This window comes from Camelina sativa, chromosome 10 (genome assembly GCF_030686135.1).
Source record: "Camelina sativa cultivar CO46 ecotype springtype chromosome 10, ASM3068613v1".
NCBI lineage: Eukaryota > Viridiplantae > Streptophyta > Magnoliopsida > Brassicales > Brassicaceae > Camelina > Camelina sativa.
In genome coordinates, this window is record NC_141889.1 from 22,560,851 (window position 1) to 22,587,941 (window position 27,091).

The 27,091-nt window shown below is 35.9% G+C and overlaps 1 protein-coding gene, 2 long non-coding RNA genes and 2 pseudogenes across 10 annotated transcripts; 1 reads left to right on the forward strand and 4 right to left on the reverse strand.

Annotated features, from left to right (window-relative positions):
- Positions 1 to 692: 692 nt before the first annotated feature.
- On the forward strand, positions 693 to 1,452 carry LOC147937191 (secreted RxLR effector protein 161 pseudogene; annotated as a pseudogene).
- Positions 1,453 to 1,924: 472 nt separating this feature from the next.
- Positions 1,925 to 3,942, reverse strand: LOC147937192 (uncharacterized). Its single transcript, XR_015568792.1, has 2 exons — positions 3,621 to 3,942; positions 1,925 to 2,467 (listed from the first exon to the last, which is right to left on the reverse strand). It is a non-coding gene; the product is annotated as an uncharacterized LOC147937192 (long non-coding RNA).
- Positions 3,943 to 10,503: 6,561 nt separating this feature from the next.
- On the reverse strand, positions 10,504 to 11,294 carry LOC147937193 (E3 ubiquitin-protein ligase SINA-like 2 pseudogene; annotated as a pseudogene).
- Positions 11,295 to 12,452: 1,158 nt separating this feature from the next.
- On the reverse strand, positions 12,453 to 15,576 carry LOC147937194 (E3 ubiquitin-protein ligase SINA-like 10). The gene is made up of 2 exons (XM_087469651.1): positions 13,313 to 15,576; positions 12,453 to 13,178 (listed from the first exon to the last, which is right to left on the reverse strand). Exons 1-2 carry the CDS (start codon positions 13,658 to 13,660, stop codon positions 12,501 to 12,503), a joined length of 1,026 nt encoding a protein of 341 aa, XP_087325777.1. The 5' UTR covers positions 13,661 to 15,576; the 3' UTR covers positions 12,453 to 12,500.
- A 3,932-nt stretch (positions 15,577 to 19,508) lies between these two features.
- LOC104702144 (uncharacterized) lies at positions 19,509 to 26,625 on the reverse strand. Of its 8 annotated transcripts, XR_015568786.1 has the most exons (6): positions 26,546 to 26,625; positions 26,327 to 26,466; positions 26,054 to 26,106; positions 25,923 to 25,969; positions 25,749 to 25,832; positions 19,509 to 24,970 (listed from the first exon to the last, which is right to left on the reverse strand). It is a non-coding gene; the product is annotated as an uncharacterized LOC104702144 (long non-coding RNA). The 8 variants fall into 8 exon arrangements; XR_015568785.1 differs by having other exon boundaries at positions 19,509 to 25,214; positions 25,604 to 25,832; positions 26,327 to 26,616; XR_015568782.1 differs by having other exon boundaries at positions 19,509 to 25,969; positions 26,546 to 26,624.
- Positions 26,626 to 27,091: the final 466 nt, after the last annotated feature.

Sequence of the window (27,091 nt, forward strand, 5' to 3'; positions counted from 1 at the left end):
GATGCTAGTGGTTGCATTGTAAGGAACAAAGCAAGGTTGTTAGCTCAAGGTTATTCTCAAATTGAGGGAATTGATTTTGATGAAACTTTTGCTCCGCTGGCAAGATTGGAGTCAATCAGGTTTATGTTCGGTATGGCATGTGCTCTGAAGTTCACTTTGCATCAGATGGATGTTAAAAGTGCCTTCCTAAATGGAATATTGCAAGAGGAGGTTTATGTTGAGCAACCAAAGGGTTTTGAGAACTCGCAGCATACTGAGCATGTTTATCGACTGAAGAAAGGCATGTATGGTCTAAAGCAGGCACCACGAGCATGGTATGAGAGATTGACTACGTTTCTGATGGATCAAGGATACAGTCGAGGGAGTGTTGACAAAACGTTGTTTGTTCTCAACAGCAACAATGATCTGATGTTCGTACAGATCTATGTGGATGACATTGTCTTTGGTTCCACTTGTCAGCCTCTCGTAAAACAGTTTGTGGAAAGCATGTCTCAGGAGTTTGAGATGAGTATGGTAGTAGAGCTAAGGTACTTTTTGGGATTGCAAGTTGAACAATCAGCTGATGGTATCTTTGTATCTCAAAATACTTATGCTAAGGAGCTTGTACAACGTTTTGGATTGGATAAGAGTAAAGAAGCAAAGATTCCAAGGATGAAGAAGGGGAAGATGTAGATGAGAGACTATACAGAGGAATGATTGGAAGTCTATTGTATTTGACTGCTAGTCGGCCTGACATATGTCTGTCAGTAGGGATCTGTGCACGCTATCAAGCCAAGCCCAAGATGTCGCATTTGCTGGCTGTAAAGAAGATCATCAAGTACATCAAAGGGACATTGGACTTTGGTATCTACTATAACAAGGATACCAACACCTGTCTGAGTGGATATTGTGATGTTGATTGGACAGGTTCTGTTGATGATCGTCGCAGCACAAGTGGAGGTTGCTTCTTCATGGGCAACAATCTGATATCATGGCACAGAAAAAAACAAAACAGTGTCTCTCTATCACCTGCTGAAGCTGAGTACATTGCGTTAGGAAGCTGTTGCACACAACTCCTTTGGATGCGACAAATGACCTCTGATTATGGTATGGATTCTGATACTCTTTTAATTCATTGTGATAATTTGAGTGCAATAAATATTTCAAAGAATCTTGTTCAGCATTCACGAACCAAACATATAGATATTAGACACCACTTTGTTCGTGAACTAGTTGAGGCGAAACTGATCGAGATTGACCATGTGAGCACTGATTTGCTGTTAGCTGATTTGTTTACCAAGCCTCTGGACTTCAACAGATTTGTAAATATGAGGAAGTCCATTGGTATTTGTTAGTTCTAACTTGTTTTACCTAAGATGTGTTGATCAGAGACAGGAACATGTGCTAGGACAGATCATGGAAATCCTAGAATATATAGAAGATCAGCACTCTGAAAGCAACCGTCGGAAATAGCTGTCTGTCATGCCGGTCTATCCATCCTATCAAATGTTGTCATGTTTAAGGAGGTCAAAGAGCTGTGAAGAGACACATACATACATCCTCAAGAGAAAAACTCTGATTTGGTGACGAATCTCTCATGATGTCATTGTTATACATGTTAGTGAAACAGCTAACAGAAGGCTGAGACACATCTATATATATATATTAAAATATATATATATATATATGTGTGCTCTTCAAAGAGAGAATCTCTAGCTGCCTTAACATGTTGGGTTAGATTGCAGACTAAAGGCATGGCAGTGTGAAAGACTATCCATTTGCATCAAGTCTCTGATTTTCAACAGTTCAAGAAGTTGTGATAGCTCTTGGCAAATGTTTTGCACAAGTGGTTGACACAGCAAAAGTATGGTTAGTACTACGTTATGTATTTCGGTTTTGTTTTAATATTTTTTTTAAAAAAAAAAACAAAAAAAAAAAAAAAAAAAAAACAAAAAAAAAATTCTTGATTTTGTTCACATGTGTTATTTCTGATCTGGGTGCCTACATGATCATTGTTAGTGGATGTGTGTATCTTATGATTTGAGTCATGAACATATACAGTTTTCCTTACAAGGGTGCCTACATGATCATCCTTAGTGGATGTGTGTATCTTCATCAAGGATCTGCATAAAATTTGCTGCAGCAACTGGTCTCCCACGGTGAGCACCGGTTATATCTCCACGAACAGAGCGATGGTGATCTACACGATCATGCATCAGATTCCTTTTGACTTTGGGAGGATGGTCTATGATCAGATCATACAGTTGGGATTGCAAGCTCAGTCAGGATTCCGTCTACCATTTCCCAGTCTCATCTATCAGCTCTTGGAAGCTCAGCGACCTGTTACAGGATTCCGTCTACCATTTCCCCGTCTACAATAGTCAGACTTTGTACTGGTCCTTGAGATCCTTCGTCAACCTCCTCTGACTGGTGTTCATTCTCAGCATTAGGTGTTGCAATCATTTCCTGTGACTGGTAATCCATTACTCTGCATAAATTAAAACATCATTGTGTTAATGGCAACTGGCAAGTGTGCATATACAACAAACAATGTAGAAACTCAAAATCTAAATGCCTAGTGTGATTTTCCATAGCATAATCCCATTCTCAGCAGAAGAGCAAACACAAAAACAAGACTACAGAATAATTAAGTACTTATCATAAATTCATAATTGAAGCTAATCAAGACACAAGTACAAAACAACAGAACAATCATGAATAACCCCAAATATAGATGGGAAGAGATGAACATCGCCCAAACAGAATGACAAAGTACACAACCACTAAACCACAGAACAAACAAAGTCAGATCAATCGCAGAACAGTGATAGACAATTACATACCAAAAGAGCGAGTTAATTCAGAGCTATATGAGTAAAAGGTGAAGAATGAAGAGAAAAGTTTGAACCTTTTACATACAACAATCGTTTTCATAGTGTCATAACTCACAACAATCATAGGCAATAACTTACCAAATCAAAGAGCTAATCATCAGAGCTATATGAGAGTAAAAGAGGAAGAACACAAGAAAAAAAAAAAAAAAAAAGAGAAAGCTTGAACCTTTAACATAGAACAATCGTTTTCATAGTGTCACATCTCGTACAAGCCAATGAGCCAAAAATCATGTAACAAACAAAATCAGATTAATCACAGAACAATCATAGAAAAACATACCAAAAGAGCTAATCAATTCAGAGCTATATGAGAGTAAAAGGGTAACAAGAAAAAGGAGAAAAGTTTGAACCTTTACAACAATCGTTTTCTTAGTGTCACAACTCACAGAAGCCATATTCACAACAAACAATCATGTAGAACAAACAAAATCAGTTTAACCACAGAACAATCATAGACAATAACATACAAAAATTGAAGAGCTAATCAACTCAGAGCTACATGAGAGTAAAATGGGAAGAAACAAAAAAGAGAAAATTTTGAACCTTTTATACATACAACAATCAAATTAGCAGACCGAACCCTGTCATGCACACACAGTCACACACATTACACATATGTTAATGCATTATAACAATAAACAGAAAAATATCAAGAGATTAACACTATCTACAAGCAAAAATCAAGAGTTTTGTTAACTAAGAACAAAAATGCGAAAGTCCATGCCAAGTTTCAGTTCGAATTAGTACCTTTATCTCAATTGAACATAACAAAGGACTAATGGGTTTTCTCCGGAATAAGCTGCAAGGTTACAGAGACAGAAGAATTGAGGATGAGACGAGAAGGAGAAGAGATTCAAGGGCTCTCTTTTTTTGAGAATCATGATTGGCGTGACGTTCTGGAGTGAATGTACAAAAGAGTGAGTGAGTGAAAAGAAGCATAAAACGCATCGTTTTAGTGAACTAAAGAAGTTGACGAACAGACCAGTAGTAGATAGAGGTGTCACGTGGGGATCATGCCCCTCGGACATCATGCTCCGCGGGCCAAGTAGAGTTTAGGAGCTTAGCTCAAACAAATTGTGGGTTTTAACGGGTTATGCCCGTAGATTACTGATAATTTTAATATATAAAGCTTGATCACAAAATTACTAATTAACATGATTGTGACACGTCTTAATTGTATATTCAGATATTGACAAGTGTCCATTCTAAATAAGGACCTACCATAAAAAATAAAAATGTAAAAATTCAAAACCTACTATAAAAATGTTTTAAGTAAAAGTAAAATAAAGAAAAAAACCTAATTTTATTTAAAATCTTTTAAAGAAAAAAAAATCTTTGTAAACTTCTAAGTAAAACAAAACTATTAACAATTTTAAAAATATTAAAAAGCAATTATAAGAAAATTATAAAATTTAAACAGCTTTAAATTTTAAAAAGATCATTATAAGGAAATTATATATATATCATAAAATTCGAAATTATAATATAGTTTATTTATTTTAATTTTAAGTTGCTAATTTTACAAGAAAAATGATTACTTTTTATATAAGATAAAAAATGATAGTGAAAATATACAATTAATTACTGTTTATGGAAAAAATGTAGATACTCACCTCTACATAAAGAAAAAGATGGTTGAAGTAATAAAAAAAAGATCGTCTCATATTTTTTTTGACCAATTAAATAATTTATTCAGAAATACTGCTATTGTAATATATAAGATAGGAGTATGCAATCTTAACATATATGTTTTGTAACTATAAAAATGTTACAGTGAATAGACATATAATAAGTTATTTAATGTGTTCATAAAGATAATTTGTTGGTAGTAGTAACAACTAAAAAGTATATTTTAATAAAATATATTTATGTGTACAAATACACTTTTAGTACTAATGTATATAGTAGATTTGTAAATGGATATACATTTGAGTATTATAGCAAAAAAAACTAAAACATCTATAATAATTAATATAAACATTAATTTTATTTAAAATTATTAATTACTAATTTTATTTTATTTTTAATATATAATTTAGACCTGCATGCCGGCTGCTTATCTGTTGGGCTTAGCAGAGCACGCATGGACATAATTTTTATGTCCGCATGTTTAGCCGATCGTTACAGTCCAGAAAATAGAAGTCAGACCATTACTAAATGAGTCCCATCAGAAGTCAGACCATTGTACCATTTTTTTGATCGAAAATATATTATAGTATCACAATGAAAAAAACCAACAACATACTAGTAGTAGATAAGGAATTCACGTCTTAAATAAAATAGAAATAACTTTGAATGGGAAACAAGAAATGAGTACTAAAGTACATAACCAACATAAAACTTGTTTCATCTTTAATTTTTCATAGCCTTCTTACTCTTGGTTCAACTTGCTGATACAAATACTCAACTTCAACGCTTGACGTCCATGCAAGAAATAGGTGGGAACCAACATAAAATCTTCTTCACGGGTTTGGAAATTCAATTTCTGAATTTTCTTGACCTTTGGCAAATCAAACGTCATATTATAGTTTTCCACAACGGTGGAGATGTGGCAGGAGAACTCACCAACTTCCTGAAAGCAAGAGCTATAGCTCTAGGTTAGAAACAGAGAGAAGGTGGCTCAAATATATTTCTTCATTTAATAAAGATTTCAGAATACATCATTTGTCTTTATATAGGAGACAACATGAGAGAACACAATGACCTAATGATTGCAAACGTAGGTAGATATCTGACAAGTGTCTCCATCATCTGCATAGAATCGGTGAGGCAAGAGCAGCAAATTGATTCTTTGTTTGGACCACAGTGTGAGCTGTATTTGGCATTACCTCCGTACGTTGCAGAGCACATGGGACGAGAATCTTCTCTCTGTTACCATTAGAGACTGTAGTGAGAAAGCAAACTACAGTGGGCTTGATCACTTCTTTGAGGCCCAAATTTGTTTGCTGGACTGAGTTTTCAGTGAGTCCAGTGGTGATACTCCTTACATCACCCCGCAAACTTTGTGTGGGTGTAGAGACCACACCAAGTTTGTATCTAAGTTCATTGAAAACTTGAAGTGGCAAGGATTTAGTGAAAATGTCAGCAAGTTGGTACTTTGCTGGGATGTGATAGACAACCATAGTGCCCTCTGCAACTTCCTCATGAACATAGTGGTAGTGAACTTTGAAATGTTTGGTCTTCTTGTGAAGTGTCGGATTCGCAGAAAGATAGACTGCAGAGAGGTTGTCGCAGTACAACTCTGGATCATGTGTGAGTGGCATGCCAATGTTTGCGAGAAGATCCCTTAACCAATTGACCTCAGCTGCAGTATCTAATAAACAACAGTACTCTGCTTTAGTGGAGCTGCAAGACACGGATGTTTGGCGTTTTGCAGACCAGGAGATGAGATTGTTCCCTAGAAAGGTGCAGTAACCGCTTGTAGAGCGACTGGTTGTTGTACAGCCTGCATAGTCACTGTCAATGTATGCTCTTAAGGTGAAATCAGCATTCTTTGAGAAGGAAACACCATAGTCAATAGTACCTTTGATGTAGCGGATTATGCGTTTTAGCAGGTTGAAATCCGCAACAGTAGGCGCGTGCATACGTTGACAGACAAGATTGACCGCAAATTGTATGTCTGGTCTAGTAAGAGTGAGATATTGCAACTTACCAGCCAAACTGCGAAAGTGAGTAGGCTGATCGAAGAGATCTTCATGTCCTTTGACTTTTTGAAGCTCCAAAGGCAGTGGTGTTGAAGCCGGAGCACAATCAGCCATTCCTGCTGTTAAAAGTAATTCCTCTGCATACTTATGCTGATTTAGAAACAAGCCTGCAGGGTGATAGTGAGCCTGAAGGCCAAGGAAGTAACTAAGGGGTCCAAGATCCTTCATGCGGAACTCTTTATTAAGAGATTGGAGGAGCTCACTAATCAACTGTGGATTGTTTCCAGTAAGGGCCATATCATAAACATAGAGCAGAAGAATGATGATGTTGTTGTCCTTGAGATATACAAAAAGGGATGGATCCTTGAAGCTGCATTCAAACCCAAATTGCAGAAGAAAACTGCTGAATTTGTCAAACCAAGCTCTTGGTGCATGTTTCAAATCATAAACAGCTTTGTTGAGCTTCCAAACATGAGATGGGTGTTTGCTGTCTTTGAAACCTGGAGCTTGCTGCATATAGACTGTTTCAGTCAGATCGCCGTGAAGAAACGCGTTTTTGACATCGAGTAGCTTAATGTCCCAGTTGTGAGCTGTTGCAGCATGCAATACTAAGCGAACTGTTGCAGTTCGAACCACAGGATTGTATGTCTCAAGAAAATCGACACCTTCCTCCTGATCATATCCTTTTGTGACCAGTCGTGCTTTGAGTCTATCCAGGCTACCGTCGGCTTTAAGTTTTGGTCTAAAGACCCAACGACAGCCTAAAACATTCATATCTGGTTGATATGGAACTAAGGTGAATGTGTTTGTGTCAACAAAGGATTCAACCTCATCACCCATTGCCAAAGTCCAACCATGATGTTTTAAAGCAGAAGCCACTGTTTTTGGTGCTTTTTCAGTGGTATGTGTTGTGTGGAGTGCATACTTTGTATTAGGTTTGCGAACTCCATCCTTTCGTCTTGTGATCATAGTGTGATCATTGACAACTGGTGCTGGTAGAGGAGGAAAGTCAGTCTCTGCAAATAACAGAGCATCTGGGGGATCAACATTGTTATCATCAGTATCAGTGTCACTTGAGTCTGAAACAGAGGTTGAGGATTCTCCAGGTGTTGCCGTGATAGGATTCACAGGCATGTTAAGAGAAGTTGTAGCAGGTGTTTCAGGAGCAGTTACCTCTAGTGACGAGGGTGTTTCAGTGGGAGAGATTTGCGGAGATAGAAAGCTTTTCTGCCAAGCTGACAGTAGAGGTGTAGAAGCAGCAGGAAGAAGAACTGAGTAATCTGATGCAAAGCGGTAAGCACTTTCATCAAAAAGAACGTGTCTGCTGATGTAAACGCGACCGTAGGGGGATACACACATCTGTAGCCTTTGTATTTATCATTGTAGCCTAGAAACACACACTTTAAGGAATTAGGATCGAATTTGTTTGCTCCATAGGCTCGAAGTGTAGGATAACAGGTACTTCCAAATATCCTGAGATATGAGTAGTCTGGTTTGTGTGCAAAGAGAGCTTCATATGCACTTGTAGAAGCCTGATGAACAGATGTGGGAAGAAGGTTGATGATGTGATTTGCGGTGAAGAAGGCCTCAACCCAGTAGTGTTGTGGTACTTTACTTTCAAACATCATGCTGAGACCAAGTTCAGATAAATGACGATGTTTTCTCTCAGCTATGCCGTTTTGTTGCGGTGTGTGTGGACATGAGATTAGTTGTTTAATGCCATTGTTTGCAAGATGTGTGACAAATTGTGTACTAGTGAATTCACCTCCTCCATCACACTGAAAACTCTTGATTTTCTGATTAAACTATGTCTCGACAAATCTTTGGAAAAGCAAGAAGACTGAGTAGAAATCAGATTTATTCTTCAAGGGGTAAAACCAAGAGTAACGAGAGTAATTGTCAACAAAGATCACATAATATCTAAACCCCTGAATTGAAGTGACAGGAGCAGGACCCCACAAATCACAGTGCAACCTCTCGAGAGGCCTACTAGCTACAAAAGTAGAAGAAGAAAAAGGTAGTTGAGCACTCTTGCCAAGCTTGCACGATTCACAAAGCTTGTTGGTGCGTTTATTGACTGATATTGCTGCAGAGGAAGAGAGGTGTTGAAGAACCTTTGCACTAGGGTGACCCAACCGCATACGCCAAATATCATCACTTGCTGTGAGTTGCCTTGTGGAATAATGAGCCTGAAATGCAGGATTTCTCAACACATAGTGATCCCTACTCCTGTTTCCGGTTGTGAGGAACTGCTTGGTATGTTTGTCCTTTACACGCACACTATCAGAGTCAAACTTAATGGAACAAGGATAGTCTGTACATAACTTAGAGACAGGAAGCAGGGATTTTGTCACATTCGGACAGACAAAAACATCGTTTAGAGGCAGAAATTTACCTGATAAGGTCTGCAGAGGCACAGTTCCAATGTGTGTGATTGGTAAGAACTCCCCATTACCAACCATAACCGAGTTGTTACCATGATAAGACTGTGAATGCTGCAGGTTTGCAGTGGAGTTGGTGATGTGAGCTGTAGAACCACTATCAGGTAGCCACTCTGTTCCATTGCTGTGACAGTCATTCTCAGAGATACGCATAGCAGCTAGAGCAGTGGTTTGTTGCTGGACATAGTCTTCATTGAAGCGGTTGTAGCAGTCATAAGCAATGTGGCCGAATTTATTACAAATTTGACAAGTCGGTCTTGAGCCTGCTGTCTTAGCTTGACTGTCTTGTTCAGAGGAGCAGCGACCATGTTGTTGAAAGCCACGACCTCGAGTGGAGTAGCTGCTTCGACCTCTGTAACCACCACCAGATCTACCACCTCGATTGCCTGAACTTCCTCTGTCAAAGTAGCTTTTCTCAGCTTGAAAAGCAAGGTGAGGAGTAACCGCGGAAGCAGATGAATAGGTTTTGAGCTTATCATCAAAGGTTGTGACTTTGAACACCACATCCTCATAACACGTACCAGGAACAAAGTCCATAGAGTGTTCAATGACTGTAGAAACAGATTCGTATTCCTTTCCCAAACCCGACAATAGACCATGAATCTTTTCCAAGTCGGTCATAGGGAATCCAATAGAATCAAGCTGATCAAAGATTTTCTTAAGTTCACTAAGATATTCTTCCATGGTTCTACCTATCTTAATGCAAGCACGCAAGCGGTTCTGAAGTTCAAACTTCCTGGTGGTCGAAACCCTATTAAACTTTTTAGCAAGAGCAGTCCATACCTCTTGTGCAGATTGCATACCATAGACCACCCTAAAAGCTGGTTCAGATAGGGAACCGAAGATCCATGCCATGACAAGCTGATCATTGCGAATCCACTTAGTAAACTCCGGATTTGGGTCTATAGTGACTCCACCAGTGCATGTAACAGAACAAGTAGCTTCCGAACGAGTGATTGCGCCAGTGACGTAGCCGAGCAGCAATTGTGGTGAGAGAAAGGACTCGAACTGAGTCTTCCATAGCAGATAGTTGGACTATGTTAGTTTCAGAGTCACAACCTGAGCAATAGAGAGAGGAGCGGAAGAAAAAGACTCGGTTGCAGCCATTGAGGCGTACTACCAGAGCTCTGATACCATGAAAGCAAGAGCTATAGCTCTAGGTTAGAACCAGAGAGAAGGTGGCTCAAATATATTTCTTCATTGATAAAGATTTCAGAATACATCATTTGTCTTTATATAGGAGACAACATGAGAGAACACAACGACCTAATGATTGCAAAGGTAGGTAGATATCTGCCAAGTGTCTCCATCAGCTGCATAGGATCGGTGAGGCAAGAGCAGCAAATTGATTTTTTGTTTGGACCACAGTGTGAGCTGTATTTGGCATTACCTCCGTACGTTGCAGAGCACATGGGACGAGAATCTTCTCTCTGTTACCATTAGAGACTGTAGTGAGAAAGCAAACTGCAGTGGGCTTGATAACTTCTTCGAGGCCCAACTTTGTTTGCTGGACTGAGTTTTCAGTGAGTCCAGTGGTGATACTCCTTACACTTCCAAGGCAAAAGGAGCAATACAGCTTACAATCACATAAACACCATGTGGCTCAGTGAAACAGTGAACAACAGACAACAAACCATCCTTAAGATCCTTCATAACAACTGAAGTATACTCAGTCAATTTAAAGTATACTTCAGCGAATTTATCTCCAAAAGTAAACCGATAACTATAGCCGCGTCCCCCTTCGTGAATTTTAAAGTGAGAGTATAGATCCTTATAAGAGCCAGTGTACTTGCAATTCCGTGCAGGGCATGAACATAGTGAGAAAGTACATTCCTTCTCATGAGTTAATTCTTCTCCGTAAGAAAACTTCTGTTTGCAACCAAACTTGACGTTTGGACATGGTACAATGACTGCCTTGATAACCCTCTCCATTGCCCTGCAACGAATGTGAGCAATGGGAAGAGCACACGAAGGACATTTGTTCCTCAATTTGTTACAGCATGTCGAACATGATATATGTCCATTGTCACACTAAAAATGCAAAAGAAGAAATTTACTACTAAATCAGTATTGAAACGATTTTTAAAAAGATAATAATAGTAAACGATTTTGAATTACCAACATAATGTCGAAAATTTTGCTAAAACATTGAGATTTAAAGTAAAAAAGTATTTAATAAAAAACGTAACCTGTAAGATAGGAGTAGTAAGTGCATCAGTGCAAATGGGACAATCAAGAGCTTTTAGATCAAGCAGCGTTGCGGAACAATCATCAACGTCGTTTTCATTATCGGATGATTCACAAAGTAAGTTATTTTGATTTCCAAGCCCAGCCATGTCTATGGACAGGTACGAATAGTTTTTGAGAATTTTCTTTTATCTTATGAGATTCATAGACAGAAGATATATACAAGTATAAGAGATGGCATTAACAACTATTGCCGAAGAGTTTTTTTTTTGTTTTAATTTCCGAAGAGTCTTTTATCTGAATTCATCCCATATTCATAAATTCTTCTCGGAAATAGCTTGCATTCAATTGGGTGGGAGATCTCCTAAGAGTTTTGTTTTACTCGTAGAAAAAAAAAAACTAATCAAAAATATCAAAAAAAAAAATTAAAACAAAACTTAAGCAATATACTTTAATTAATGTCATACATAATAATTAGTTACCTTGTTTTATTTTCTTTCGCAAATGCCATAATGATATATTCTTTTTTAAAAAAAAAAAAAAAAGACTCAATTGGAACCAAACAAATTATACAATCAAATTCTTAAGACTCCCTCCATTTTTTTTTTTTCATAGATAACGAATCATTTAATGTGTTTGGAGAAAAAAAAATAAAGAAAGGAAATAGAGTAAAAAATAAAAAATAAAAGAAAGATGTATGTTGGGAAGTAATATGTTTGGAGAGACAGTTAGAGGATAAGAAAGTAAAACACTATAAAAAAAGTGTGTAGCGGTCAAAAAGTGTGTTAGAATGTTATTTTTTTATAGAAAACTGTGTTAAAATACAAATAATCCTTTGTTTCTTAGGTTTTTAGTGTATGTAAGCAAGTTGTATGTTCAATTGGCACAGTTAAAATATAAAATCAAATTTTTTTTGAAGTAATTTAGTACTGCAAAGATTTTTTAAAAAAGCAAATAATTTGACAACTCAAAAATGGTCTTTGCAGTAAATTTAATTAAGAAAGATTCATAAAAAGTCTGAGCATTTTAACATTTTAAAATTATTCTGAATCAGTTCTGTTATGTTCAAAAATTTTACGAAAACATATTAATACATTTTTTCTGCTTCATTTGACTTGTTGACTTATCTGACCAAGTCCAATTCATTGTTCTTGTTTTGGATTGGTAGGGTTAATGTGTAGGGTTATGGTCAAACTTGGTATCTGTATCTTATAAGCCCAGTTCGTCCGGTTTGATGACTATACTTGCCAGAATTGGTTCCACTTCAGATTCGACATGAAACTATTTAACGTTGTTCCACAAAGGTGTTGGATTCACAATAACTTTTATGATTCAACATAAGTTAGTTTAGACAATCAGGAATGAATAATGGCATTGGCATGGCCATGGCCAATCAAAATCTGCAAATTCAAGTTCTCACTACCAGACAACAAATATGAAGGAATCAACATAAAACCATCTTCGGGCTGTTCATTCTTCACTTTCTGAATGTTCTTCAACATGAATCCTTGCTTCAGTAAGTTATCAACGGTTATCTTCGCTATACTGCATGAGAACTTACCCACTCCCGGTGCCGAAGGTGCAATACAGCTCACACTGACATACACAGCGTGCAACGCCCTGAAAACTTGAACTACAATTACATGCCCATCGTTTTCTTCCTGTAGAATCGTCGTCTTCTCGTTGAGGTCCAAGCTAATGGTTAAACGAGTGTTCCACATGAACGAGATCAGGTCATCTTTGTGTTCAGCACGGACGTGGTTGTTGAGATCCTTGTAATAGCCAGTGTAGTTGCAGTCACGTATGGGGCAGGAACAAGGGGTGAAAACACAGAACTTCTCGTGGCGAAATCTGTTTCCATAGAAGGTATTCTCTTTACACCCGTATTTGGCATTTGGACATGAGACTCTAGATGATTCTATAACCTTCTCCATGGCTCTGCAGCGAACGTAACCAATGGGTAATGTGCATGAGGGGCATATGTTCCTCACTTTGGTGCAGCACAATGAACAAGCCAAATGACCATTATCACACTGAACACATAACCACAAACATATCACAAACAATGACAAATTCTATAACACAGTTAAGGCTTCCCTAAGTCCCAAAATTCTAGAAATGGATTGGTGAAATCAGAGAAGGCTTCAATTAAGAGAAGAATCAAAACCTGAAAGATTGGATTCTTCAATGGCTCACAGCAAATAGGACAATCGAGAACATCTGGATCCAACAACGTTACTGAAAGAGGCGAATCTTTGCTCGACGAAGAACTCTGACTATTTACGAATTCACCAAATCGTCTCTCCTCTATTAAAGCTTCGAGATCGCTGTCATCAGAATCCGTTCCCCTTCCTCGATTCTGTGTTTCTTCTTCTTCGTCGGAACTTCCGGCGTCTGAGCTCTCGACGTTTTCTTCATCTTCATCGATTGAAGGAAGTCGTTGTCTTTTCCGGGATTGATGATTGTTGCTTGGTCCTTCTCCGTCGTCTCCGCAGCAAACTGAGAATCTCGCCATCGCCGGATCGGAGTAAAGTCAGATCTACGATTTTTTTTTCTTGTTTTTTTTTTTTTTTTTTAGAGATAGATGATGATTTTTGGTCACGAAGGAAATGTGTGGTTTAAAATTTGGTAAATCAAAATCAAACCAAACCGAATTGAACCGGTTATTACAATTTGGTGGGAAAAACGTTTGGCAGCTAGAACTAGCACCGGCTATAAGGATTTTGACGAGCTGGATAGGACTAAGTGAAAGATTTTTTAAGAACTGTTAGGAAATTTTCTAAAATCTTATTGATTAGGTTTTTTATAATATTATAAAATCTTCCAAACAATTTTAATATTTTAATTATATTTTTTATAGTTTTATTCTATTAAGAAAAATGTATAAAATCATAAATCAATAACACAATAATTGAATTCGTTAATAATCATATATTCTTTTGTTTGAGTTGAATAACACAAAATTCTTAATCCAACAACACCATATTCGATCAAAGTCAAACCAAACCGAATTGAACCGGTTTTAACAATTCAGTGGGAAGAACGTTTGGGAAAACTATAGCACCGGTTATAAGAATCCATCTCAAATATTTTTTAAAATTGCTAGGGAAATTTCTAAAATCTTGTAAAGTCTTCCAAACAACTTTCATATTTTAATCATATTTTTGTGATTAAATTCGATGAGTTATTGGCAGTTTTGTTGAGACACGTTTTCTCAGACGCGAGTTCGGACCATCGGGGATTGTAACTGAGATCGTGGTATCGTCTGAGATATGATCATGCTGAAATTTTGTGGGAAGTTTCGTGACGTCTAGTACTAGCATTTCACCGGAGGGATTTGAGAGTTAACGATTGGTTTTGATTTTAGAGTTTCGTCTTTGAAGCTGTTCTTTTATGATGTTTATGTTCAGTTTGCTTCAAGGTTGGTTTTGGTTGTGTGACTTGTTGTAGGACGTTTCTGGACTGTTTCAGATGCAAGGAGAGATTCTCTTGGTTGTGTTTTGTTGTTAGAATCAGCTTGATAAGGTGAGTGCGTGACCATGAGCTTATCTAAGCAATTGGGTTGTATAACTTGTTTTGTGTGATGATGTGTAGGTGTGGTGAATGTGTTATTGGGTGTTCTATCTAAGGGCTGGTTTGTTATGTTTTACTTGTGGTTGTACTCTTGATTTGCTTGTGTGTATAGCTCGTAGATGGGAGGATCGTCTCACTGAGTATTTCTGGTAAGACTCACACATCTCATTGTGTTTGTGGTGCAGGTAGAGACAATGTGTAGCGTGGAATCATGGCGATGAGGAGGAGGATGATCTGGGGTCTTGGTTCTTGTGTTGTGTTTATTAATGTTGGAACCTGGTTTAGTAGCATGCTAGTTTGTTGGTTATAATGGTTAGGAATGTTCCTCTTGTTGGTATGTTTCCGCTGTGCATATTGATTGTTGTTGGTTTAATGATGGTTTGTGGTTTGATGGTTTAATTAAATATGATGGGGTATTTAATTATATTACTATTGTTATAAAAAAATAGGTCGATCGTTTCAATTTGGTATCAGAGCCCTTACGATTGTAGGATGGTTAAGTGGATGGTTTAGAGCGGTTTAGGAATTTGATTTGTTGAATTATTTTCCTTTTGTCGGATGCATGATGTTGTGTGATGGAGTTGATTATGAGTAGATAGTCAATTTGTAGTGGTGTGGAGTCCTAGTATCATCCTCTTCGAGCCTTCTGTAAGATTTCACGGTAAGTTGTTTTGTGTGTTGTTAGTTGTGTAGTGTTTTTAGCTTCTGTACGGGAGGTGCAGTTGGCTAGTGTCAAATATATGATTTCTGTTGAAAATTAATTAAAAGTATACAACTATAAGGATAAAAAATGGATTTTTGATGATGATGACTATATAATAATATTTGGGGGATTTTCAAAAATACTCCTTTTCTTATGTCACTTTTAAAAATACTCTTTCATTTTGTCTGTTTTCAAAAATATTCCTTTTCTATCTATAAAACAACTAAATTCTAAGTCCTAAACTCCAAATATTATACCCTAACCACTAAAAACTATATCTTAAATATAAAATAGAGAATTTAAACCTATAAAAAATTCTAAAATTAATTTAACATATTGTAATTGTAAAAGATGGTAAAAATGAAAATGTTCAAAAAAGGTATTTTTGTGAAAGGTATCCAAAAAGGGTATTTTTAACAAATTTTCATGACCTAATATAAACTTGTAGAGAGAGTTTTAAGGGCATGTCCAACAGAGTTTCTAAAGCAGTGAGTCAACCAATAAATGATAACTAGATTAGGACCTGCGGTACACCGCAAGACAAATTACTTATAACTAAAACATTTAAATTATAAGTTGTATTTGTTGGTTAAATATGTTTAAATTATATAATAATTGTTAATTTTATCGTTTAAAGTTTAAACCATATAATACCGCAACATAATTTATTTTTTACACAATATTTATTTAATCAATTTAATTAGATATGTTGATTCTCTGATACCGATAGTGTTAACAAAATAATGATATGATGTTTTACTCGTATAACACCAAATTAATGATATTTTGAATTTATATAAATATCGACAAAACCCGTCCAGCTATACAACTTCATGCTGAGATATTTTAACTCGCACTATATCATCTCAATTTTTAATATTTATTATTTTTTTATAAAATATTAGATTGAGTTGATATGTTATTTATTAAGATTGTAACCATTTACATTTTATAAGATTGAAGCTTCTTTTAAAATTTAAAAATTTATAATAGTTAGAATTCTTAAAACGATTGAGTATTTCTCATATTTGAAGTTTCGTAAAAGTTTAAATATATTATTAATATTTTAAAGGTCTTCTAACTTTTGTAAAAGTTGAAATATTTATAATATTTAAACTTTTTATAAAGTTTAAATATTTATAATATTTGAAACTTCATAAACGTTTAAATATTATTAATATTTTTAACATTTTCTAAAAGTTTAACTTTCTAAAAAATAGAAATTTTTATATTTTTTATAAAATAGAAATATTTATAGTATTTAACTTTTCAAAGTTTTAAATATTATAAAACTTTTAAAAATCTTTAAAATAAAGAACGAGAATAACCAAATAAAATTTTTAAAGTTTGAATGCCAGAGAAATCAATCTTGGTGTCTTTTATAGTATGACTCTGAACCGTTGCCCAATTTTTTTAGGCGATGTTGGATATTGTACTTTTTTTTATTCCACTATTGAGTATATGTTCGTTTTTAAAAAGTTGTATTACATCCTATGTAGGAAAAAATCACAATATTTATTTAATAAATGTATTATATAAATATAAATTCAAATAAAAATGAAAGGAAACAATATATTTATGTTTGAATTAGGTATAAAGTTTAAATATTTATAATATTTGAAACTTCATAAACGTTTAAATATTTATAATATTTGAAACTTCATAAACGTTTAAATATTATTAATATTTTTAACATTTTCTAAAAGTTTAACTTTCTAAAAAATAGAATTTTTTATATTTTTTATAAAATAGAAATATTTATAGTATTTAACTTTTCAAAGTTTTAAATATTATAAAACTTTTAAAAATCTTTAAAATAAAGAACGAGAATAACCAAATAAAATTTTTAAAGTTTGAATGCTAGAGAAATCAATCTTGGTGTCTTTTATAGTATGACTCTGAACCGTTGCCCAATTTTCTTAGGCGATGTTGGATATTGTACTTTTTTTTATTCCACTATTGAGTATATGTCCGTTTTTAAAAAGTTGTATTACATCCTATGTAGAAAAAAATCACAATATTTATTTACTAAATGTATTATATAAATATAAATTCAAATAAAAATGAAAGGAAATAATATATTTATGTTTGAATTAGGTAGAAAGATTTTCTTATTTTTTTTAAATCTTACTGATAAATAATTTTAAATTTTTAATAACTAATATTAAAGTCAATGTATTAAATGTTAATTGCTCGTAAAATGAATTTTTAGTCAAAAGTTAGTGCAAAAATACTATTATAGACTTGGAGTAGACAATGTTATTGCCTCTGATCCTCTTAGACCAATTCAAACACTATTTCCTCACGCCTAATTACTCCTAGAAAATCTCATTTCCACAACTGGTCACATTCGAAAGTGGGATCATCAAAAACTATCCTCTATCATCCCGGAAACGGAGCATACCACAGTCCAAAAACATACATTTATCTCAAATAAAAGTCAAAGATGATCTTATTTGGAATTATTCTCAATCAGGTGAATACACTGTTAAAACAGGCAACTCGTTCCTCACACATTATCCTTTTGATCCTCGTGAAATAATTCTTCGACCACATGGATCGGTGGAGCTTAAAAACAAAATCTGGAAGTTGAATATTTTACCAAAAATCAAACATTTCCTTTGGCGCATTGTCACGAGAACGTTGTCTGTAACTACACGCTTACGCACAAAGCGTATGAATATCAGTCCTATATTCCCAAGATGCAACCGAACAGATGAAACAAATCACCATACGTTATTCTCATGTCCTTTTGCTGTTATGGTATGACGTTTGTCCAACACATCTCTCCTCAATATCAACCAATTACCAACTACTGTAGAAGAGATCATCTCTGGAATCATAACTATATCATCTCAAACATCAAATAATTTTGATTCTCTACTACCTTTCTCACTCTTATAGCGCATTTGGAAGGCAAGAAACAATGTCGTTTTCAATAACTACCGCGAAAGTGCAAGCAAGACAGTTCTAATGGAAAAATCAGAAACAAATGAATGGATAAAAACTATACAACCGAAGGAGGCACAACATAACAATATCACAATTGCAAGCACATGGACACCACCGCTAGAACCGTTTATTAAATGCAACTTTGACGCAGGATACAATGATGTGACAAAACAAAGAACATGCGGTTGGATATTCAGGAATCATCAAGGAGAACCTTTGGTTTGGGGTGCATCAAAACTTCCTTATGCAGGATCAGCTCTAGAAGCAGAAACAAAAAGCCTACTAATATCTCTACAACAAGCTTGGATCAGAGGCTATCAATCAATAGTCTTTGAAGGAGATTGTGCACTGTTAATAAATCTTGTAAATGGCTATAAGTCCAATGCTTCGATACGAAATCTTTTGAAAGATATTACTATGTGGTCTTTACGATTACGACAAACTGCTTTTCAATTTGCAAAACGAGAATGTAATATTGTAGCACATGCATTAACTAAGCATTGATGTATTGATAATGTCTATTATATTAACTTGATAGAAAAGCCAATTTAATTATTGGAAGCTTTATGTAAAGATATTTGCTAAATTAATAAAATTAACTTTCCAGAAAAAAAAAAGATAAATACGAGGAAAACTAGGAAAGAGAAAGAGAAACATATCTTAGTTACCACACCTAAGAATCGTTTGCCCAAACATAAATATAATTTATGAGTTGATTTATTAAAAATTAATAAAAATAAATTCTTTAATTAAAATAATAGTTTTTCATTGTTTTTTTTGTTGAGAATCGGTGGGGTTGACTACCACTACAATTGCTCCAAGAGACAATGAGGAAAATATAGATTAGATTTAATTATTTTAAAGTCTCTATTTTTTTAAGTAACTTGGAAAGGTTTTAAAAAAATAGTAAAATCACCTGATTGGCTGTCAGAGCTTTAAATATTCCTAACGCAAAGTCATCGCCCAGTCATCCAAAAAATGATATCAAACAGAGTCCTACAATTTGGGGAATCTTTTTTTTTGTTTTGCTTACTTCCGATTTGATCATGATTCAGAATCTTTTCAGTTTGGTCATGAATCTCTATCTCTATATAATTAAAGGAGGAGTAGGTTTGGGTAAATGTCCAAAATCCTCTTTCTTTTTTTTTTCGTCAAAAAGGAAATTATATAGATGATAAAAGGTAATCGTTACAAAGAGTTTCTGTTAACCAAACAGGAGGATAGAAACAAGCAGAATAAAAAGGTACCGTACTACATCCAAATTTTGCTAATATATGAGCTGTTTTATTACAATTTTTTCGAATGTAAGAAATTGGATATTCTCAAAGAACTGAGACCAGTGTAAAATATCTAGATAAACACCATCAATTGAAGCAATGTATAGTGATTTATGCAGCATCTTAATAAGTATCTCGCAATCCCCTTCGAAAGTAACTTGTCTTATTCCCCGTATCCACGTTTGCTGCATCGCATGTAGTAAAGCTTTCCCTTCAGCTTCCAAAGGTGATGATGCAAATCTCATGTTCGCAGCACCCCAACCATTGGAGATTCCTCTGTGATCACGTAAAATCCACCCACCTCGTGTCTCATAAGTTAAGGGATCAAAACTTGCATCGAAATTGCACTTAAGCATAGGTTGAGGAGGCCTGGTCCAATGTGTTGGTTTTGGAATCAAAGGAGGATCACGAGGGTGTAGAACACATCGACACCATTCTCGAACATCCCCTCGAGCTCGCCATACAATATGGATTGGGTCTTCTGCATTTCCTTCGAAAACAAAGTTTGTCTTCCATATATGCCAAAGGATCCAAAAAGGTAGTAATTTCGTTTCTAACGGAACCTTACTATCATTTTGCAGTGCAAAAACAACTTCTAAGAATAATTCACAAGTGATAGAAGACAAATACAGAGCATGTAGCGGAATATTTGCTAGCTCCCAAATGGATTCAGCATAGGGACATAAAAATAGGATGTGATCAATTGTCTCATCATTTCGTAAACACCTCGAACATATAGGATCTATGTTCATTCCCCTGGATATTAGACGTGTGGTTGTGGACAGTGATCTTGAGATCAATCTCCATAAAAAGTGTTTTACCTTTGGTAAGATGTTTAATTTCCAAATTTTCCTTTTTAACAGTACTGATCCGTGAGGTTTTGGTGGCAAATCACATGGGTTTTCCGGGTTATTCATCGAGAACCAGTAGCCTGAACGTACAGAATAGTCTCCAGAGTTGTTGTAATGCCAAATAAGCTTGTCTGGTCTTTTTTTCTGAGGTAAATACATTTTCAGTATTTTGTTTTGGTCTGCAGGTCTGCAGGTGTAATATGTTCCAGAATCTTATTGTTGTCCCAATATTGAGAAGCCGGATTTGAGGAAATGAGGTTTGAAAGCATTATTGGTTTGTTCGGAGTAATACTGTGGACTGGTTTTGGAGGATTTGTTGCTGTGATGTTATCAATATTTACTCGAACTGACTCACCATTTCCAATAATGTATCTCGAACCTTTTTTGATTAACTCCAGGCCAACTAGAATAGATGACCAACCGTATGATTGGTTTGATCTCTGTTTTGCATCTAACACACCATCATCCTTATAATATCGCGCTTTAAAAATTCTAGCAAATAAAGAGTTCGGGTATTGGATCAGTCTCCAAGCCTGTTTGGCAAGTAGAGCATCATTGAAGTGCTCTAGATTTTTAAAACCCAAGCCACCATCAGCCTTTGAATATTGTAACCGTTTCCATGCGATCCAAAGTATACCTCTGTCTTGATTACTCTTCTCCCACCAGAATCTTTGAATGACTGACTCTATTTCATAAATCACACCAAGGGGAATTTTAAAACATGACATTGAATACACTGGCATTGCAAGAGCAATCGTTTTAATGAGAATTTCTTTTCCTGCAGGTGAGAGATGACGACCTTTCCATGAAGCAGTTCGTTGTTTAACGTTATCAATTATGTAGTGAAACATTTCACTCTTTTTTTTTCCGAACTGCTCAGGTAAACCAAGATATTTACCCCCGCCACCATTGTTTGGTATTGCTAGGATAGTTTTTAGTCTGTTTTGTAACTGACCATTTACACGAGAACCAAAGGTAATGAGAGATTTACTTGTGTTGATCTGTTGGCCTGAGTAATATTCGTATACTTCGAAAGCTTCTTTGATAGTTTTACAATTGCGGGCATTCGCTTGACAGAAGAACAGAGGGTCATCTGCAAATTGCAAATGGGTAATAGGAGGAACTCCATTTCCAATACGTATGCCCCTAATGTCTCCGGAGGCTACCCTTGTTCTGATGAGGTGACTCATAATGTCAGCACACAGGATGAAGAGGTAAGGTGATAGAGGATCACCTTGCCTTATACCCCTTTGAGGGACTATACTTCCATAAGGTGTACCATTAATCAAAACAGAGTAAGTTACAGACCGAACTGATGCCATGACCCAATCAATCCATTTTTTTGAAAAACCAAATAGGTACATTGTCACTTCCAGAAAATTCCATTCTACCCTATCGTATGCTTTAGTGACATCAGTTTTGATGGCCATATAGTTCGTTGACACACGTTTCCGTGATTTAAGAGAGTGCATCACTTCATGTGCAATCATTACATTGTCTGTGATTTGTCTTCCTGGGATGAAAGCAGCTTGGGAATCCGAGACTATATGGTCCAAATGTTAAAATTTTAAGTCTAGCTACCATGCATTTGGAGATGATTTTGTATAGAACATTACATAAAGCAATAGGCCTATAATCAGATAAAGTTTGAGGTTTTTCTATCTTAGGGATCATGCAAATGTTTGTGTGATTCATACCCGACTTCATATGTGATGTTTCAAAAAATTCTCGAACCTCCGCAATGATATCCTGTCCTATAATGTTCCAATAATGTTTATAGAAGCGTGCAGTTAGCCCATCCGGTCCAGGCGCACGATCATCTCCAATGGAAGAGATTGCCTCATAGATTTCTTCTTCCGTAAACTCCCTCTCAAGCTCTTCATTGATAGCAGGGGTTACAGTAGGAGGGAAGTCCCCAAAATCGATTGGTGATACTGGAACTCTGCTGGATGTGTACATAGTTGTGAAAAAAACTTGAGCATGAGCACCAATCTGATGCTCTCCCGTATAACTAATGTTTCTTGAATCACGGATAGTAGAAATGTGATTCCTAGCATATCTCTTCTTCGTACTAGCATGGTATAAACTTGTATTACGATCTCCGAGGTTGAGCCATCTATTTCTACTCTTATTGTGCCAATAATACTCTTCATCCTTGTACGCTTTAGTGAGCTCTCGTTGCAAATGTGATATTTGACGACGGTGACTTCTATTTGTACTCTCCATTGCTCTGTTTAGTAGATATTGAAAGTGATCAATACGTATTGCTGAGTTTAGATTAGCTCTGTGCTTTTCTTTTGCCATCTCTCTGCGACAGGTGTTGATTTGATCACTTATCGAGTAATGACTCAAGCTTTTACAGGAGTTCCATCCTTTTTCAACAATTTTTTCAAAGTTCTCAATTTCAGTTAGTCGTTTGTCAAAACGGAAGGCCTTAGTTGTATAAGAAACTCGAGGTTGGATTGTTGTGAGTATTGGTTTGTGATCTGAACCATCAAATTCTAAAAATTCAGCCTCAGCAGTTGCAAACAGGGCAGACCATTCTGTATTTTTCATCACACGATCAAGGCAACACTTAACTGTATAGTCTCTCCTCTCTCCCACCCACGAGAAGCGATCACCTTTTGATTTTAAGTCAGACAAATCACACACAGAAAGCATATGTCTGAAATCTCTAAAGGTACTTTCGTCTCTTAGAGGGCCACCAATCTTTTTACTATTATCAATGATCTCATTGAAATCACCAGCTAGTAGCCATGGTCCATTACGAGTTGAGTTTATAGATTCTAACTGGTTCCAAAAAAGTTTCCTCAAACTCGCATTTGGATTTCCATAGACACCAGAAAAATAGAAAGACTTATTATTAAACAGGATATGAACATCGATCATGCGTTCATCCTGATACAAGTTGGATAACGTGACATCGTTTGTCCAAAATAAAGCTAGACCACCGCTCCGACCAAGAGGGGGTTCGGTTATTACATTAGTGAATCCTAAAACAGAAGCAAAATCAAATACAGTAGAACAAGCATTCATAGTTTCACACAAGAAAACAACATTAGGTTTAATAATACGACATAAACGTTTTAGACGACTCTGTGTTTGAGTTGAGCAGAGTCCTTGGCAGTTCCAGGAGATGATCTTCATGGAGGCATTGGGGGTACCGGCTCCCCCGCGGCTCCGTCAAATCCATAACTGTTGCATGAACCGGCAGATTCCACTCTCCCCTTCTTACGGATCTGATTCAGGACCATCAGATCTTCCTCAGCTTCCTTTTGTTGGTAGTAGCATTCCATTGTTGCCTTCTTCCTTTTGTTGTTGGTCGTGTCCCTTTTGATTGCATACGACATCATGGAAGATGTTCCTTCATCGACAAGGTGGTTCTTACCCTTCGCAAACTTTGCCAAAAGATATCTAAGTCGCTCCGCAGTTAACACTGTGTCTTCAAAGACACTCGGAACAGAGGTGTCATCAGAATCATTGATGAGAAACTCCTTGTCCTGATTAACACGTTTCAGACCAGGGATTTCACCATCCGGAGCAATGGTTTGCAAAGTGTTTGTCTCAGAGGCATAGGATTCCTGGTTGAATTCGTAGCACGGATCATATTCATCATGATCTTCATCACCAACATTGTCATCATTTGGACGGTCATCATCATCATCGGGTTCATCATCAAAGGTTAAAGGGCATTCCTTCGAGTCGTGAGTCAGGGCACCACATTTTGTGCAGAAGTTCCTCAATCGTTCATAACGGAACTTTAATATCGTGTTCTCTCCTCCCGCGAATTGGAAATTCCTCTGGAAGCGCAACGGTGTGTCAACATTCCAGTTGATACAAATGCGAACAAACTCCACTAAGTTTGCATTCTCATGAAAGTCAACAACAGCAACATTACCAAGTCTCTCACCAATGTAGTTAACCATCATTGTTGTCAGGAATTGAACCGGTATTCCACGGACTTGAATCCATAATGGGATTATCTTCATCTCTTCGTCCGTGATGTTTGGATACCAACGATGAACCGTCAGCATCCAGTCATTGAAAGCCCAAGGTCCACGTTTCAGGACAAGATTAAGCATTTCCTCAGACTGGAAGATAAACAGAATCTTCCCATTGCCAAGAACACGACCAGGGCAGGTGTTAGCGAAGCCCCAAATTTTCGGCATCTGTGTCATGATTGCGCGAACATTCTGCTTCTGTGGATTCACCGGAGAGACGATTAGAGAGAATCGATTGAGATTTGCTGCGTGACCACACAATTCCGGTGGTAAAGGGACCGGAGCATCATTGATTCCCAAATCCAAATTTTGGAGATTTTTTCTGATGTTATCACTCATTGCGACAGAATTGTGGAGGAGGGAAACTATGAATTGTTGCAATGATGTCGGATAACAGAAACCCAGCCCCATATATATACATGCATTCTCCCATGGCGGTTTCATTAAGCGGTTATCAACCCTAAAAATCTGAAAAGAGAAACTGTTACCCGCTAACTGTAACAGAAAGAAACCGCCAAATCTAAGAGTAAAACGAAAAAGATTTGTCGGAATGAAACTCCAAATCGGAGAAGGAGGAGGACGAATCGAGAAATGGGATTCGCCCCAAAAATCGCCTTGATGGCAGAGAGAAAACATTTAAAAAAAAAAATGTTTTTTCCAAAATCCTCTTTCTATTTAGCAGTCTTATTTAGACTCTTAAACCTATAAACTTCTAGGTGATTGAGTTTTAAATTTAAAACTAAATAGTTTCCTGCAAAATACAGTAATGTGAGGTTAACATGTACTTTTTGGGATCATTTGCTGATCAAATCTATGCTGCATGCCAAGAGAAAGGTGTTAACATGGTCATTTGTCTTCTTAGATTTGGGAAGATCAGACTCTATAATGGTAAGTATTTACGGGTTTATAAAACTGTCGGATATAATACATTCCAAGATTTAATCTTGCTTTTGTTAACCACGCCTTCATAGATGTCAGGACTATCTCAAATGCTTTCCATGCGTCTCAACTTATTGTTAATCCAGACTATGTTCAGGTTATCGAGTTCATGGGAAAGTAAGTATTTGTTTATAGGTTTTAAACAAAAAAAATAACAAATACCTAGAATCGTATTTGAATATTGAAATTCTTAAAATAGGTTGCCAAATGATGGTCTTGCTCTCACTATACTTGAGAGCAATCCAAATCGTGAACTACAGTTAGCCAACAACAGAGAGTTCTATCAACAGTTCCCGAGAAAACGAACCTTCTGAAATGAAGTTACTCCTCTGTATGATGAAGAAACTTCCCAGCCTTTGATTTCGGTAATTATATGATGTTTTCAGGTTGCCTACAAAGATTTAATAAACAGCCACTTAACATTTCAAAAGACATAAGCAATCACTTTATGTTAATATAAATTTCCCAAGGATCAAAATACTTATCTGATTGTAGTTTATCTTCAACACAATGGAAGAGTCTCATCGACTAGAATACAAACTGTAAGTCAGTACAAACACAATTTTCACCCGAAAGAGCTTAAAATGTTTATTACAAAGCGGAACTTGTGACCTTTGTATGGTTGGTCGGAAGTTTATGTATCCAGCAGTTGTTTCCTCTGAAAGCTGAAAAAATAAACGCAAATAACAGGTCATAATTTTCAGCCAAATTCGTAAAGTAAAACGGATAAAAATATACATGTAAGCAAGACTACAAAAAAAAACCATTTTCATCTTTCTACAGGATTTCATAATCTACAAATTCGTGAGCAAACCACTATATAACCGTAAATGGTAGAAATCGTAAAAGAAGAAATTATTCACAAAAGTTTGAAAAGCTGCTTACCCAGATGATCTATTGGTTCCCTGAATTAACACAATCCCAAAAAACCTCCCGTTTAAACCGATTTAGTTCAAATCGATCGTCCATCCTTTGTGGCCGTAAGCACCGTATTGGACCTTCGAAAATTCTCCTTTTTCAGTTTTCTGATATAGCAAGTAGAGAACTTAGTTTCTTAAATCAATAGGATAAGAGGAACGAAGAAGAGGGTGACAAACGAATTACAACAATGTCGAAAGAAGAAAAGAATCAAAGATGGTGTCTTTCCCAATTCTTTAGAACAATCGTCTTAATATCTTTTTTCTTACAAATTGATTAATTTTTATTCAATATGCTAATAACCAAAAAGGCCTGGCCCAATACAATCATAATTTGTTGGAAAGCAAACGAAATCCATTGCATATAAAATAAAATGAATGGGTCGTTTGAACAAATATATATAGATGAGAAAAAGAAATTTCAAAGAAAATGTTACACTTACAAAGCAAAACAAAATATTCTGTGAGAAAGAGGTAATGAAATTACAAAGATACTTTTAATTAGTATAAAACTAAGATAAACAACCAAGTTTATAAAAAAAGAACAACCACTTACACTATTCAAGTAAAAGAAAAAAAATAACACACAAACTGTTTTAGAAATCAATATTTTAAAATAATAATACTCTTAAAACAATCAAACTACTATACCTACAAATAATCTTACTAAATCAATAAAAAACTAACACATTTAGTTTGCAAAATTTTAATTATAGTATTCCGTATGTACCGC